Source organism: Schistocerca nitens, chromosome 1 (genome assembly GCF_023898315.1).
Source record: "Schistocerca nitens isolate TAMUIC-IGC-003100 chromosome 1, iqSchNite1.1, whole genome shotgun sequence".
Lineage (NCBI taxonomy): Eukaryota > Metazoa > Arthropoda > Insecta > Orthoptera > Acrididae > Schistocerca > Schistocerca nitens.
This window is the reverse complement of record NC_064614.1, coordinates 395,427,561-395,442,672: the sequence shown is the minus strand read 5'-3', so window position 1 is coordinate 395,442,672 and position 15,112 is coordinate 395,427,561. Positions and strand designations below refer to the sequence as shown.

At 41.2% G+C, this 15,112-nt stretch overlaps 1 protein-coding gene across 1 annotated transcript in view; it reads left to right on the top strand.

The window, feature by feature from the left end:
- LOC126249469 (protein sidekick) overlaps positions 1 to 15,112 on the top strand; it is a 452,637-nt gene that overhangs the window by 333,042 nt on the left and 104,483 nt on the right. Inside the window, exons 9-10 of the mRNA XM_049951126.1 lie at positions 9,237 to 9,356; positions 9,539 to 9,694. Coding sequence (XP_049807083.1) covers positions 9,237 to 9,356; positions 9,539 to 9,694 — 276 coding nt within the window. The remainder of the gene's footprint in view (positions 1 to 9,236; positions 9,357 to 9,538; positions 9,695 to 15,112) is intronic.

The following is a 15,112-nucleotide window of genomic DNA, read 5'->3' as shown; positions in this document are numbered from 1 at the left end:
AGCACTCAAACTTGGCCTTTGCAATTATCGTACCTTGGTTATACAAAACGTTCACGTGATCCTACATGTGATATGTGTTCCTTTGAAATTTGGTTGTGGATTGTAGTGCTGTTCAGAGACAGACCACTTGAATAATAACACATGATCTTTTCTGAGACTGTCATTTATTTTATCACTTTCGTCAGCACATTTTGCTTCAGATAAATTAAACCCATCCTGATTAGCTATGTATTTTATAATTAAGTTTCTCTTTTTATGCAGTAAGTTACATTTATTCCTAATGTGTGACAGATCATATGGGAGTTTTTTTTTGGGGGGGGGGGCTGTAGCAGTGTTGTATGTTATATTTTTTTGTTATTTTTATTACTGATTTACTTTTCACTTCTTTGCTACTGATAATGTTGGCACTTCACTGTATTTATTGCTTCCACAAATGCAGTACACAGTAATGGGAAACTGCTTCTTTTGCTAGTTAAATACTGTTTTGGCTAATTTTTTAAATTTTATATATCTTTTGCCCCTTTATTTCCAGTATTGTTTGTGTTTTTAGTGATGATTTGTACATTAAGTAATTTACTCAGTATGCACACTTCCTTACTAAATGTAAGCATCTGTAATATTTCACGAATGCTTCAAGATGATTAAATAAGGTCCTCAGCAGATACTAATGCCAGAGGAGCAAGTATTTTGCTGTATTATAGGTGATACTCGTAAATTTTTGTATGCTAGTGTACAAAACTTAGGGACAAAAATAACTTTTTCATGATGTTTCACTGCCATGTAACATAGCTTGATGAAACTTGGACTGTACAGTGTAGTACGGAAGGTAATTGAAAGAAATACGCAATGAAATGAACAGAAATGACACTCTTATTCAAACAGTAACTGAAGTCACTGCGATTCACGATGGTTCCCTGGTCATTATGAAAGGTGGAATATGGTTCTTAATTGTGTGTGTGATGCTGGCCACAAGGGTGGTAAGGAGTTCTTGTGGTCCATTCCTCCACCAGTTTGGCCAATAACTGCTAGCTGGTCATTGGTGGAAGTACGAGGGTTGTTTTTTAAGTAAGGGCCGTTTTTATTTTAAAAAAAAAAAAGATACAAATACTTTTGTAAAAAAACTTTTATTTTCTGATTCTACACACTTTTACCTATTTTTCTACATAGTTGCCTTGTTTATTTAAGCACTTGTCATACCGTACAACTAAGTTTTTAATTCCCTCTTCAAAGAATTCGGCCGCCTGCTCCGACAGCCAAGAGTTCATGGCCGCTTTCACTTCATCGTCGTCATTGAAGCGCTGCCCGCCAAGATGGTGTTTCAGGAACTGGAAAAGGTGAAAATCGCTAGGAGCAAGGTCGGGGCTGTATGGTGCATGGTCCAAAACTTCCCAGCCAAAAAAATCAATCAAATCCCGAGTCTTTTGAGAGGTGTGAGGCCTAGCGTTATCGTGCAGGAGCAAAACTCCTTTTGTCAGCATGCCGCGCCTTTTGTTTTGAATTGCTCTGGGGAGCTTCTTTAGAGTTGCACAGTAGGCATCTGAGTTGATTGTCGTTCCTCGTGGCATAAAGTCCACTAGCAAAACACCGCGCCGGTCCCAGAACACAGTTGCCATAATCTTGTGCTTTGACAGCGTCTGTTTGGCTTTGACCTTGACAGGTGAGGTTGTGTGTCGCCATTCCATCGATTGTCGCTTGCTTTCGGGAGTGATATGGGATACCAGTGATCACAGAGGGCCGGCCTGAGCGTTCTTCGTCATGGACGTTTTGACGGCCATTTTTAAACTCTCTAACCCATTGACGCACTTTACCTTCACTCATTGCATTCAAGCCATAAACTTCTGTTAACTGACGATGAATTTCTGAAGCTGATAGGCTTCTCGCGGTCAAAAAATGTATCACTCACCGTATCTCACACGCGGCGGGCGATTCAATAATCGTAAACATTATAAAGTAGCACAGCGATGCATACACATCAGCTACAGAGCTGCAACTTGCATCAGTGTGAACGAGAAGGATGCCGGCAAGTGGCGCGGTGGCTTGTTGCGGCGTCCGCGCGAACTACAGGACTATACGCGCGAACGGCCCTTACTTAAAAAACAACCCTCATAGCATATCTCCCCAACACATCCCACATGTCCTCGATGGGATTGGGAATAGGCAGGCCTGTCCATTCACCAAATATCCTCTTGTTCCAAGAGAGGCACCTCTGAGAAGACGCATACAGTGAAAGACTACACCGTCACAATAACATTGACTGGTGAATGGATTGTGTTCAGAGATCTAGAAGTCAGTGCATCCATCCAATATTATGCATTCCAACACCATAATGTTTGAATTTATGTGTCGCACCTGAATGGAGTATAGTACAATGGAAGATTTAAAAGGGGGCTCTTGATGATAATGACAACATAGTGAGCTGAAACTCTGTTATTCTGGCTGTCGTTGGGTTAACATTCTGCACATTTCCGGAACGTGTGAAATATTTGTTCTTAAATAAACTATGAAAATTTGTAACTTTTTACGAATGTCAGAATTATGTTTTGAAAATATGAATAGCCACAGGACGTTAACTGTCCTGAATAATGTAAGGTGAAAGGGCTGGTAACTGTCAGTTGTGACATTAATGCATGAAATTCTTAAACTGTAAAAATATTTGTACATAAAGATGAAAGAATCTGAAATTTGTTGGTTATTTAGATATTTTCTCCAAGACCTCCACCCTAAATGTTCTAATAATTTCATGGTTCATTAGTTGCTCATCGTCCTTAGGGAACGTACATTCAGAGTGGGCAATACTTGCCTCTACAAAATGTGAGATATTTCTTAGGTAGACCTAGCTCTACTCTCAAGATAAAAAAATCACGACACTTAAATATTTAAATGGATTTCTGATTTTAAGCAAGTGACACTCAAAACTGGTATTTCTGAATCAAAATAATTACCTTACTAAATTATAAGTGAGTGGGAAAACAATTCATAATTTTGTTCAAAAGCATTTAAAACAAAAATGAGATATATAGAATATTTATACTCATTTTTCTTTTTATGATATTTTTCACAAATTATTATTGTCTTCTGTAATGATTTTCCTTCATCATGACTTTCCATGAATTAAAATTGCCTACAGTGTAACAATCAACACTGCAGTGTTGAAAAGAGTTAATTTTTTTTCTTTTTTTTTTCTGCTTCTTATTGAACTTGTATAGCTGAGCTGAATTTACAGATGGACAAGGATGATCCAACAATAGCAATACTTGGGTAATGGGAACTGCACACTTATCTTTTGATGATGACCATTGGAAAGCATAGCAGGGTCCCAAGGTGTCATAAATGGGATGGTTATACGGCTCACTACAAAGTCTTCTAATGTATACTGTGGTTTCTGCATTTTACACACAGTAACAGGCTGCATTTCGTGGAGATCCGATCGTAGAATGTATGTGCCACTCTGAGATGCAACCCAGTAGTGTCATTGAATTCCTACCACATGCTTCATAGCAGACCACTCTTCTCTCTTTTTTAAACGGAATTCCGTTAATGTATTTTTATTTAGAATTAAGAGTTTCATGTTTGTTACTAATGTTGATATGATGTGCACAAATCCAGTAGCATCTCTTATAGCATCAGTAGTTTCGTGCTGGAGATTAAATCTTGTTGCAAGATGTTTACAGAGACTTCCTACCTCATCAAATACATTTTTCCCATGACCTGTTGCTGAAAATATTAATTTTTTTGTCTTAATTCGTGTACTACAGTGTTGACCAAGCTGATAAAGCTGGAAACGGTTTTTAAAATGAGATGCTGCACCAACAGTCACATACACATGTTAGGAAATGCATGGACTCTAGATACTATGTCATCAGTTATCATCCTGACTGTGTAGCATGCATGTGCACTGTCATGAAAGAAATTATCACTGACAATAGCAAAACAGTATGATGTTCCAAGGAAGTGAACAACACATGTGGATATTGATACCTGTGATGTGTACCAGTGGTAACTTTGAATTGTGTTGTGCAAAACAACAAACCAGTTGTCAGGAAAGTCGAAATGAAGAATTAATGTGTCACAATATTATGAGAAGGAAAGTTACTACTCACCATATAGCGGAGAAGGTGAGTTGCAGATAGGCACAGGCCTTAGCAGGAATAAGGTCAGCCACATCCCAGAATACTGACACATTAATTCAAACATTGGAAAATCCAGGATGGAATGTAACAATATTATCGGAAGGAAAGTTGCTACTCACCATATAAAGCTGAGTCACAGATAGGCACAACAAAGAGACTCTCACAATCATAGCTTTCGGACATTAAGACCGTCAACAACACACACACACACACACACACACACACACACACACACAAGAAACTCACACACATGACTGCAGTCTCAGGCAACTGAAACGACACTGTGAGCAGCAGCACCAGTGCATGATGGGAGAGACGACTGGGTGGGTGTAAGTAGGAGGCTGGAGTGGGGACAGGGAGGGATAGTATGGTGGGGGTGGTGGACAGAAAAGTGCTGCAGGTTGGACTGTGGGCAGGGTAGAGATGGTGAGGGGGAAGGGAGAAGCAGCAGAAAAGTGGAGAAATAAAAAGACTGGGTGTGGTGGTCAAATGACAGCTGTGTAGTGCTGGAATGGGAACAGGGAAGGGACTGGATTGGCAAGGACAGTGACTAATGGAAGCTGAGGCCAAGAGGGTTATGGGAATGTAGGATGTATTGCAGGGGAAGTTCCCACCTGTGCAATTCAGAAAAGCTGGAGTTGGTGGGAGGATCCATATGGCACAGGCTGTAAATTAGTCATTGAATGAAGGATATATCCTTCATTGAAATGAAGTATGTGAAGGATTGAAATGAAGGATATATCCTTCATATCCTTTGTTCAGTGACTACTTCACAGCCTGCGCCATATAGATCCTTCCCACCAACACCAGCTTTTCTGAACTGCGCAGGTGGGAGCTTTCTGTACAATACGTAATACATTCCTGTAACCCTCCTGACCTCAACTTTCGTTAGTCACTGTCCTCACCCATCCAGCCCCTTCCAATTCCAGCACTACACAGCTGTCATTCCACCACTACACCCAGTCTTTTTATTTCTCCCCTTTTCTGCTGCTTCCCTCCCCCCCCATCCCCCTCTCACCTTTCCATTGCCCTCAGTCTAACCTGCAGCACTTTGCTGTCCATCACCTCCACCATACTATCCCTCCCCGTCCCCACTGCAGCCTCCTCTTTACCCCCACCCAGACGCCACTCCCATCATGCACTGATGCTGCTGTTCACAGTGTCAGTGTGGTTTCAGTTGCCTGAGACTGCATTCATGTGTGTGAGTTACTTTTGCGTGTGTGTGTGCGTGTGTGTGTGTGTGTGTGTGTGTGTGTGTGTGTGTGTGTGTGTGTGCGCGCGCATGCACATATGTCTGCCTGTTGTTGACGAAGGTCTTAATGGCCGAAAGCTATAATTGTGAGAGTCTTTTTGTTGTGCCTATCTGTGAGTCGGCTTCTTCGCTATATGGTGAGTAGCAACTTTCCTTCCCATAATATTGTTACATTCCAGCCTGGATTTTCCATTGTTTGAATTAATGTGTCAGTATTCTGGTATGTAGCTGATCTTATTCCTGCTAAGGCCTGTCTCTGAATACTGCAAATATGATGGTGAGCTATTCCTCTCATGACTCAATGCCAAACCTCTGTAACAAACTTCTCTGGCTCTACTGATTTCTTCCCCAATCCTCCTCCCTCTCACTATGCGTATGTAACATCATTGTCAGTATCCTGAAAGTGTAATGCTTTAACAGTCATCACTTCATCACCACGACATATTGCACCAGCTCTTGACATATGCATAAAAGCATCAAGTCAATTTCTGTGTACTTCTTTCCTGTGACACTGCTTATGGTGAAACAAACAAGTTTCAAATTAGTGCAGTAAATACAAAGGGCGTTCAAATAGTTTTGCACAGTCGTCTCTAATTTTTTTATTTTTTGCAGGAGGAGAATGAAATTTTTTGTGAACATACTTGGAACATTTAGCTATACATTGAGCCTACTCAGTGTAGCCTCCATCAGCTGTGACACATTTTGACTTTTACACCATTGCTTGGCACAGGCAATAAGGTCCTTCTCACTATCAAATGTTTTACAGTGCAGGTGGGCCTTCAGATGAACAAAGAGGTAAAAATCAGACAGAGCCAAATCCGGACTCTAGGGAGGATGAGGAACAATTTTCCAACCCATTTTCCTGATTTTCTCCTGCGTCATAAGAGCTTTATGGGATTTGGCATTGTCATGGTGTAGTCTGATGAGCTGACCCTGAAGCTGTGGTCTGTTGGTCTTGATGGCATGTTGCAGCTTGTCCAGTGACAAACAGTAATGGTCCTGGTTAGTTGCGGAGCCAGGTGGAATGAAAATGACACCACACTGATCCCAGAAGAAGGAGGCCATCACTTTTCAGCCTGCTGTTCATGAAAGTCTTGCTTTCTTCTTCTGAGGACAACCCAGATGACGCAACTCCGTGGATTGGGTTTTGCTCTCAGGTTCAGAAAAAAACAACCATGTTTCATCCTGTGTAATGATGCCATCAAAACACTGTTTCCACTCTTCAGTAAAGGTCTTCATGAGATCCTCACACACATTCTTCCTCAATGTTTTCATTTCTCTTGTCAGTAATCTAGGCACCCAACATGCACAGATTGTTCTGTACCCTAGTGACTTTACCAGCAATACCACACTACCCAATGACAAATGAGTCATTTCAGCAAGCTGTCATGTTGTCACACATCTGTCATTATGGTTGATTTGACCAATGGTCTCCTTTTTCACATCAGTCACTGCCGTCAATGGTTTACCGCATCGTGGATTGTCCGGTAGAGAGAAATCACCTTTTTAAACCTCTGCAACCACTGCTGGATACTGCTGTGATACACTGTGTCCTCCCCACAAACAGGGAGCAACTTCCTGTGAATCGATGTGGCAGAGTCATAGCTGGTCTTGAAGATGAACTCCATCACCGACCGTTGTCGCAACCTGACATCTACTTCACTGTCCATTATGGCTCATCTGTAAATAAAAGAAAACACTTTTATACACCAACTTACAGCAAAATATTCCAAGTATGTTCACAAAAAATTTCATTCTCCTCCTGATAAAAATAAAAAGATTAGAGACGGCTGTGGAAAACTTTTTGAACGCCATTTGTACATGTGCATACTTCCCTCACTGGCTGGCATTTTACTCATTTTGGTTGCACGGAGTAGAATTTTGAGACACCAATTTTTAAATTCAGGTTCTTTTTTTTTCATTAGGAGATATGCTTCTCTTATTGGTTGTGTCATATATCTTTTTAGCTTTTTACCAATTTCACTAACAGAGATAACATCAGTCTGGTTAGGACTTTACCTGCTGCAATCTTTGACGTCAGTTAGGTAATATTCCAGAGAAACAGTAAGCATATCATCTTGCAATGGATGCCCACAGTAAGAATCTGGGCATGCCCAAATACCTTTTTCATTCTTTATTTTATGAGCTTTTGAAATCAAATTGTGTGAGAAGTGTGTATGTATTTCTGTATCTGCTGCTTAGAGTAGCTACGTAGTATCAGTGTCAGTAACTGTACGTTCTCAGTATAGGTGACTGTTGAGATAGCAGTACTTAGGTTTTGAAGCCACACATCACATTTTGTGCACATGTCACTATCTTCAGGTTCTGCGCCAAATGCATCTACATTATGCAATTTACAAAGTTTTGGAGATGTTGCTTGTGTAAAACTTGTTTCAATTTCTTCCACTTTTCTTTTTACATACTGTTTTCTTCTTGTACTCCTTAACTACCCCGGACGTTTAAGGGGGCTGTAGTAGGGGCTACAGCAAAAATGCTAACATTCAATGCATCAGCAACTTCACACCCAGAAATATAAACACCTGTGCTGTCTTCTTCAGTTTCACATTCGGGTGATGGTGAACCTTCAGGTGGGTTGTCACTAAATTTCTTCTTGTTGTGAGTTTAGCAGTTCTTACACAATGGGTGTGATGCTATACTGTTATGTGAGGACCAAGATATTTCTGCAATACCTCTGACAGATTTCCAACAACTGTGCAGTGTTTTTCACTTTTCGTAAAAACCAATTCTTGTATCTTTTTTCATAGTCCACACACTCTGCTTTTTGTATGCAGTTTTTAGTTTCAACACCAGACAAATCCACGAGAGGTTGAATGGAAGATTTGGATTGGTTTATTGACTTTATGTATGATCAGGACTTTCAAGGATTTTCTGATGTTCACTCCCAGGACCTGTCTGTGAAAATGATTGTTGGTTTTGTAGATTGTTGTTCTTACATATGCACAGGATGCTGTTAACTTTTCTGTGACAGTTTCCCTGCAGTCTCTTTTGTAGTGAGAACAGAGTAATCTCTGTTTCTACATTTTCCAAAAAGTACCCTGAAACTAAGATGGATCTTTGCTATCTTTTACTGCTTTACACGGCATATATTTCCCTACACCACATTGTATAATGTCTTTCAGCTTAAAAGACAAGTATTTTACATATGCTTATCTTGACTAACTCAGTTCGTCCTTTGAGTAAGCTTGACCAAACGTAAGTATTCTCATAGCTCTTTTGATGACCTATTTGCCTTTCGACAACCACCGTTCCTATATAACAGTATCGTGATGTCACCGAGAAAGAAATTCGTGACAACAGATTTAATATGTAATTTAATAATGGGGGTGGGAGACACAGTGCAAACACTGAGAAAAATCTGTTTGCTTGTGGCATCTGTATTGCTGCATGTGCATTTTTCATTATTACGACGTACTCAATTTAAGAAAAAGTATTTCTCCTAATAAAGAAACATTATTGAGTATGTGTAATGGTTTGTTTACTCAAAAGCAGTGTTAATAATATAAAATGTCTTCAAGTTTTTTATGTCGACCAGTATGTCTTAGAAATGCCTCTAATAATTATAAAAAAGACATTACTGTTCACTACAGTAAACAGAAAGTCACTATAATAGCAAACCATGAGTTATTTAAAAGTACCCGATCTGACACATTTCAGTTTATAGTTATTAGTTGCATAATTAGTCAATATTTATACACATTGTACAGAATATGGCTTAATATGTTTGTGTTTTGCATAAGTTAGTTTTGCCTTAATGCATTGATTATTATCAAGTATTATTCTTCTTTATATTAAAAACTTTTGCTTTTCTCAACATCTGAACTTTTTGTTCCCAGCATCTGAACCGGTGTTAGAAGTCCCACCTCAGAATGTTACTGTTTTAGATGGGAAGGATGCAACAATAGCTTGCAGAGCTGTTGGAGCTCCAACACCAAATATTACCTGGTTTTATCAGGGTAAGCAGATTTATAGTTTTATGCTCATTGCAAGTTTGCTCATAACTAGTAAGCAGTTTTAGTTTTTAGATTAGTACAATGTTACCGTCAATAGATCTTGATTGTGAGGGCCTAGCTGCATGACTGTGAATTAACTTCTAGTGGGAATTATTTAAGATTCTATGATATTTGTGATTTTGCAGATAATAAGCTTGTGGAAGCTTCAGGCAGGATTCAGGTCCTGGAGTATGGCGATCTGTTGATAGCTGCTGTTAGAGAGAATGATGCTGGGAAGTATACTTGTAGGAGGGCGAATGAAGGAGGCATAGTGGAGGGATCTGCATTCCTTTCTGTCCTAGGTAAGAAACCTTAACTGATGTGTCATCCTTTTTTAAGATGTGTTCCCAGTGGTTTCATTTGATTTGTTCTATGGCACTGTTACATAAATATGAATTAATTTCACACTCTACTTAAAATAAATCCTCATTTTGGAATAATATTAAGCTGTGGCGGGGTTGCTAGTGTCGCCTTTTGAATTCCTGGTGCCACTAGCTCAATCTGTCATGTGATGTCCCTCTGGTTTGAGGCCACTAACATCTTTGCTCAAGGCTGTTCATGGGCACTGGGTGTGTTTTGGCATGGAGAGTTTGGGAGCGGTAGCAGAGCGTGGTTCCGTTCTGTTGGCCGGGTGGGGGGTAGAATGTCTGGTCGTTTGTCATTTCCTGTGATCATTTCCGTAGTGTGTAAGGATCCCTTATGGTCTGTTGAGCATTGTATTAATTTATTCCATTGTTCGCAGGGAGCTGGCTTGCTATGGTTTCAAGGGGCTGCCCCGGAATCAGACATCTAAAGAAGGAGCGCTTGCAGTATGAACATAGAATTCAAGTGCTTAGCACTGTGAGTAGCATTCCAGAGCAGGTGGCCAGGTTGTGCACGGCATTGGGCATCCCGCTCTGCATTTCGGTGAGCACCATTGGGGAGCTAGGTGTTTCTCTCAATAATATTTCCGCGGTGTTGGATGAGGTGCAGTGGAACGTGTCGTTTCTGCAGGACAGGCACCCTACTGGTAGGCAAGTTGATAGAATTCGGATCCACCTCGAACATTTGGGGAATCGATTGAGGGACATCACATCCTTGCAACTTCAGTTCCCAACTCGCCATGCCACAACACACCTCATGCCCATCAGTGACCTCAAGCAAAGATGTTAGTGGCCTTAAACCAGAGGCACAGTTCTTAATGAAAACCTCGTCTCCTACCTTGCCCTGAAATGAACCACTATTCCTATTATGTCTCCATGCCTCGTGGCGGTGGGCTAATCTATGTTATTCCTGGCCTGTTCCCAATTTTCCCTAAGATCTTCAGGAGTTACGGACAAAGGCAGAAGGTCATTGATATCCCACAAGTTGGATAAAGGGGAATTAATGGGAGACATAAACAAGAGAGCGGCAGGAACTGCCTTGGATGCTTCATGCTATGCGATGTTAAATGCAAAATTGAGCCAAGGCGAGGTGGTATCCCAGTTAAATAGGAGGCTTATGATGGTAAATGATCAAAGCTAACTAAAGGTTGCAATTCATGCTGTTGGCACAAGATGCCTGGGGATAATATGGCATGGTGGTTAGCTTCTTAACAGCGTTACAAAAGCAAAACTGCTTAAACTGTTCAGAAACAAATGCTAGAGCATTATCACTAACAAGAGCCTTAGGGGCTCCAAACCAGCTGAACATGTTGGTCAGGTGTGCAACGCTAATGGCCGCCATGACCCCACGACTTAGGGATTAACCATAAAAATCTGGAAAACGCATCAACAACCACCAGAATATATCGGTTCCCCCTCTTGTTGCGAGGAAGATTCTACATAAGCAATAAAGAGTTTGTCCATAGGGTTCTCTTCATGCTTGAATTGTAACAACCCCCTCAGAGAACTATTACTGGGTTTAGCCTTCTTACACGGTTCACGAGGAAGATTCTACATAAGCGATAAAGAGTTTGTCCATAGGGTTCTCTTCGTGCTTGAATTGTAACAACCCCCTCAGAGAACTATTACTGGGTTTACTCTTCTTACACGGTTCACACTCACTTACTTATCACCTGATATCCTTATACAATGTGGCCAAGTGAGGTGAGCCTTAATCTTGACCAAGTCTTATAGAGGGCCAGATGTCCTCCCACTAGAGACAATAATGGAAATGTGAGGCCCAGATCATGAGACAAACAAATTTTAAAGCCCACCTTCATTAATGTGCTTACATACAATGCCATTCCTGAAGGAGTAGTCGCTAACTTCTCCACTGGATAAGAGTTGCTTTCGTAGTGGATCTCACAATGAACCTTGATCCTGTTTGGTTTTAAGGTCCACAAATAACTGGGGAACTTTAGCTAAAATCATACACACAACCAGGTGAGACTCGCTAATGCCCTTATTCTCGACAGGCCCCTCCTCTTGAAACATGCAACTGAGGGTGTTGGCGACCTAGTTGTCAGATTCTTTTATGTGTCGCACCTTGAAATGAAACACAGAGATGCAGACTGCCCAACTGGTAATCCTATCAGTTTTCATGGGTCAAACCAACACCCAGCGTAGTGTCTGATTGTCTGTCTCGAGATCAAACTTCCTGTACTCAAGATAGAACTGAAACTTCTCCAAGGCGAAAAGCACAGCTAGTGCCACACACTCATAAACAGAGTAATTCATCTCTGGACCAGACAACCTTCTAGACACAAAAGGTAATGGGTGTCTTATACCTTGATCCTGCTGCAATAACACTGCAGCAATATCGGCATGTGAAGCATCAATTTTAACGATAAATCTTTTGCTGAAACCTGGGACAGCTATCACCAGTAGGTTGCTGATAGCAGTCTTGACAGCTTCAGAAGCCACCTGTTGGCTCTCACGGCAGACAAATTTCTCCCCTTCCTATCTAGTTTATTCAGGGGAGCAGCATCTGTGCAAAATCAGGGACAAAACGGCGAAAATAATTCACCACCACAATAAATCTTGCTATCTCCTTCCTATTTCGAGGCTGAGGAAATTTCTTCCACACCTTAGTTCATTCCTGGTCAATCCTAATGCGATCCCCAGAAATAAAATGGCCCAGAAGGGACACCTGTTTTCTAGCAAGTGTAATCTTGGATGTCTTAACGGTCAACCCTGCATCCCGAAGTGGGGAGAGGACCTCCCGAAGATGGGGAATATGATTCTCAAAAGACTGATTATAAATGACATCATCAAGGTAATTAAAGGCACAAGAAAATTTCTTGTCACCCAGGATATGATCTAACAAATGAGAAAAAACTGATGCCCGAGTGGACAAGCCGAATGGCACCTGATTGAACTCATAAAGGTTCCATTCAGTGCAGAAACCAGTGACATGTTTAGACTCTTCGGTTTTTGTGAAGTTCACTTCTCGTTTCTTGGGCTCTTGCTCTGTCATCAAAATTTTGTGTCTGGTTAACTTACTAGGCAGGCATCTGAGCAGCGGTAAGGTCCTCAGGGCGCACCTTAATCAATCTTCCCCTTGAATGAAAATTTTCACTCTACAGCGGAGTGTACACTGATATGAAACTTCCTGGCAGATTAAAACTATGTGCCGGACCGAGACTCAAACTCCGCTGTAGAGTGAAAATTTCATTCTAGAAACATCCCCAAGGCTGTGGCTAAGCCATGTCTCCACAATATCCTTTCTTCCAGGAGTGCTAGTTCTGCAAGGTTCGCAGAAGAGCTTCTGTGAAGTTTGGAAGGTAGGAGATGAGGTACTGGCAGAATTAAAGCTGTGAGGACGGGACATGAGTCGTGCTTGGGTAGCTCAGACGGTAGAGCACTTGCCCGCGAAAGGCAAGGTCCCGAGTTCGAGTCTCAGTCCAGCACATAGCTTTAATCTGCCAGGAAGTTTCAACCTTCCCCTTCTTCTTCTTCTTCTTCTTCTTCTTCTGTAGGCTGGACCAGAGAGTATTGGTTTAATGGGAGGAGGGGGGGAGGTTGAGCTGTGGCCCGGTTGCTGGCGTTGCCATTCCAATTTTTGGTGCCGATAGCTTGGTCTGTCATGCAATATCCCTCCTGTTTGAGGCCACTAAGATCATTGCTCGAGGTAATTGATGGGGCCGTGGTGTGTTGTGGTGTGGAGAGTTGAGAAGTGAAGTTGCAAGGAGGTAATGTCCCTCAAATGATTGCCAAAATGTGCTAGGTGGGCCTGAATTCTACCAACTTGACTAACAGTAGGTTGACCGTCCTGCAGAAAGGACTAGTTCTGCTGCAGCTCATCCAATGCCATGGAAATCTTATTGAGAGAAACACCTACCTCCCCAATGGTGCTCGCCGAAATGCAGAGCGGGTTGCCCAATGGTGTGCAGAACCTGTTCGCCTGCTTTGGAAAGCTACCCTCAGTGCTAAACTCTTGAATTCTATGTTCATACTGCAAGTGCACCCTCTTTAGATGTGTGATTCCAGCCAGCTCCTTGGATCTGTAGTAAGTTAGCTTCCTGCAAACAACGGAATAAATTAAAACAATGCTCGACAAACCGAAGGGATCCTTTTCACTAAGGAAATGACAAATGACCGGAGAAAGGACAGACAATTCTAACCCCCCACTCCCTGTCACTGATGAAATGCAACTGAACTCTGCTGCCAGTTGTAACTTACAATTATGGCTAAAGGGATGTAATGCCCATGTACCATCATGTATCATTTCCTGTTGCTACCTTATTGACTTAAATACCTCTGACACAGGTAGGCCATTGTCAAACACAATTTCAGTTAATTGCAACACAGATTGAGTAATATATCAGATCCGAATAGTAGGGCAATAAAACAAGATGACCTTGATTATCAAGAGTCAGCTAACCCAAATTAATTTAATTAAAAGTGAACAGGCAGACCTCAATAATAACAGCTTCATTTAAGTAAGATTACCAAATAGAAAACAGGCAGGCCTTCTTTAATAACAGCTTCACTTAAGTAAAATTACCAAATAGAAAACAGGCAGGCCTCCAATAACAGCTTCAGTTAAGTGAAATTCCCAAATAGAATATAGGCAGGCTTTCAATGATAACAGCTTCAGTTAAGTAAAATTACCAAATAGAAAACAAGCAGCCCTCCAATAACAGCTTCAGTTAAGTGAAATTCCCAAATAGAATATAGGCAGGCTTTCAATGATAACAGCTTCAGTTAAGTAAAATTACCAAATAGAAAACAAGCAGCCCTCCAATGATTACAGCTTCAGTTAAGTGAAATTACAAAATACAAAATGGGCATGCCAGCTTTAATAACAGCTTCAGTTAAATGAAATCACCAAATAGAAAACAGGCAGACCTTCTTTAACAGCAGCTTCAGTGAAGTAAAATCATCAAGTAGAAAACAGGTAGGCATTCAATAATAAGAGCTTCAGTTAAGTAAAATTACCAAATAGAAAACAGGCAGGCCTTATTTAATAACAGCTTCACTTAAGTAAGACTGCCAAATAGAAAACAGGTAGGCCTTCATGAATAACTGCTTCAGTTAAGTAACCAAGAGTTTGAATTGCCTCCTCGCAAGAGGCGCACCAGGAGGCTTATCTGCAACACCAAATAGGAAGACCAAGAAAGGTTACAATGAGAGGACCGGCCTTCCAAGGCCCTTTTTGTTGGGTACAGACTGGCAAAAAAAATACGAACACAGAAAGGTCAATTACGTGAAAGCAACAATAACTAGCCAAACGGTATACCTGTGTCACTACAAGATATTGCCTCTACAACGACAGCATAATGCCCAAAAGAAAACTATGCTGCCAAGCCCAATTAC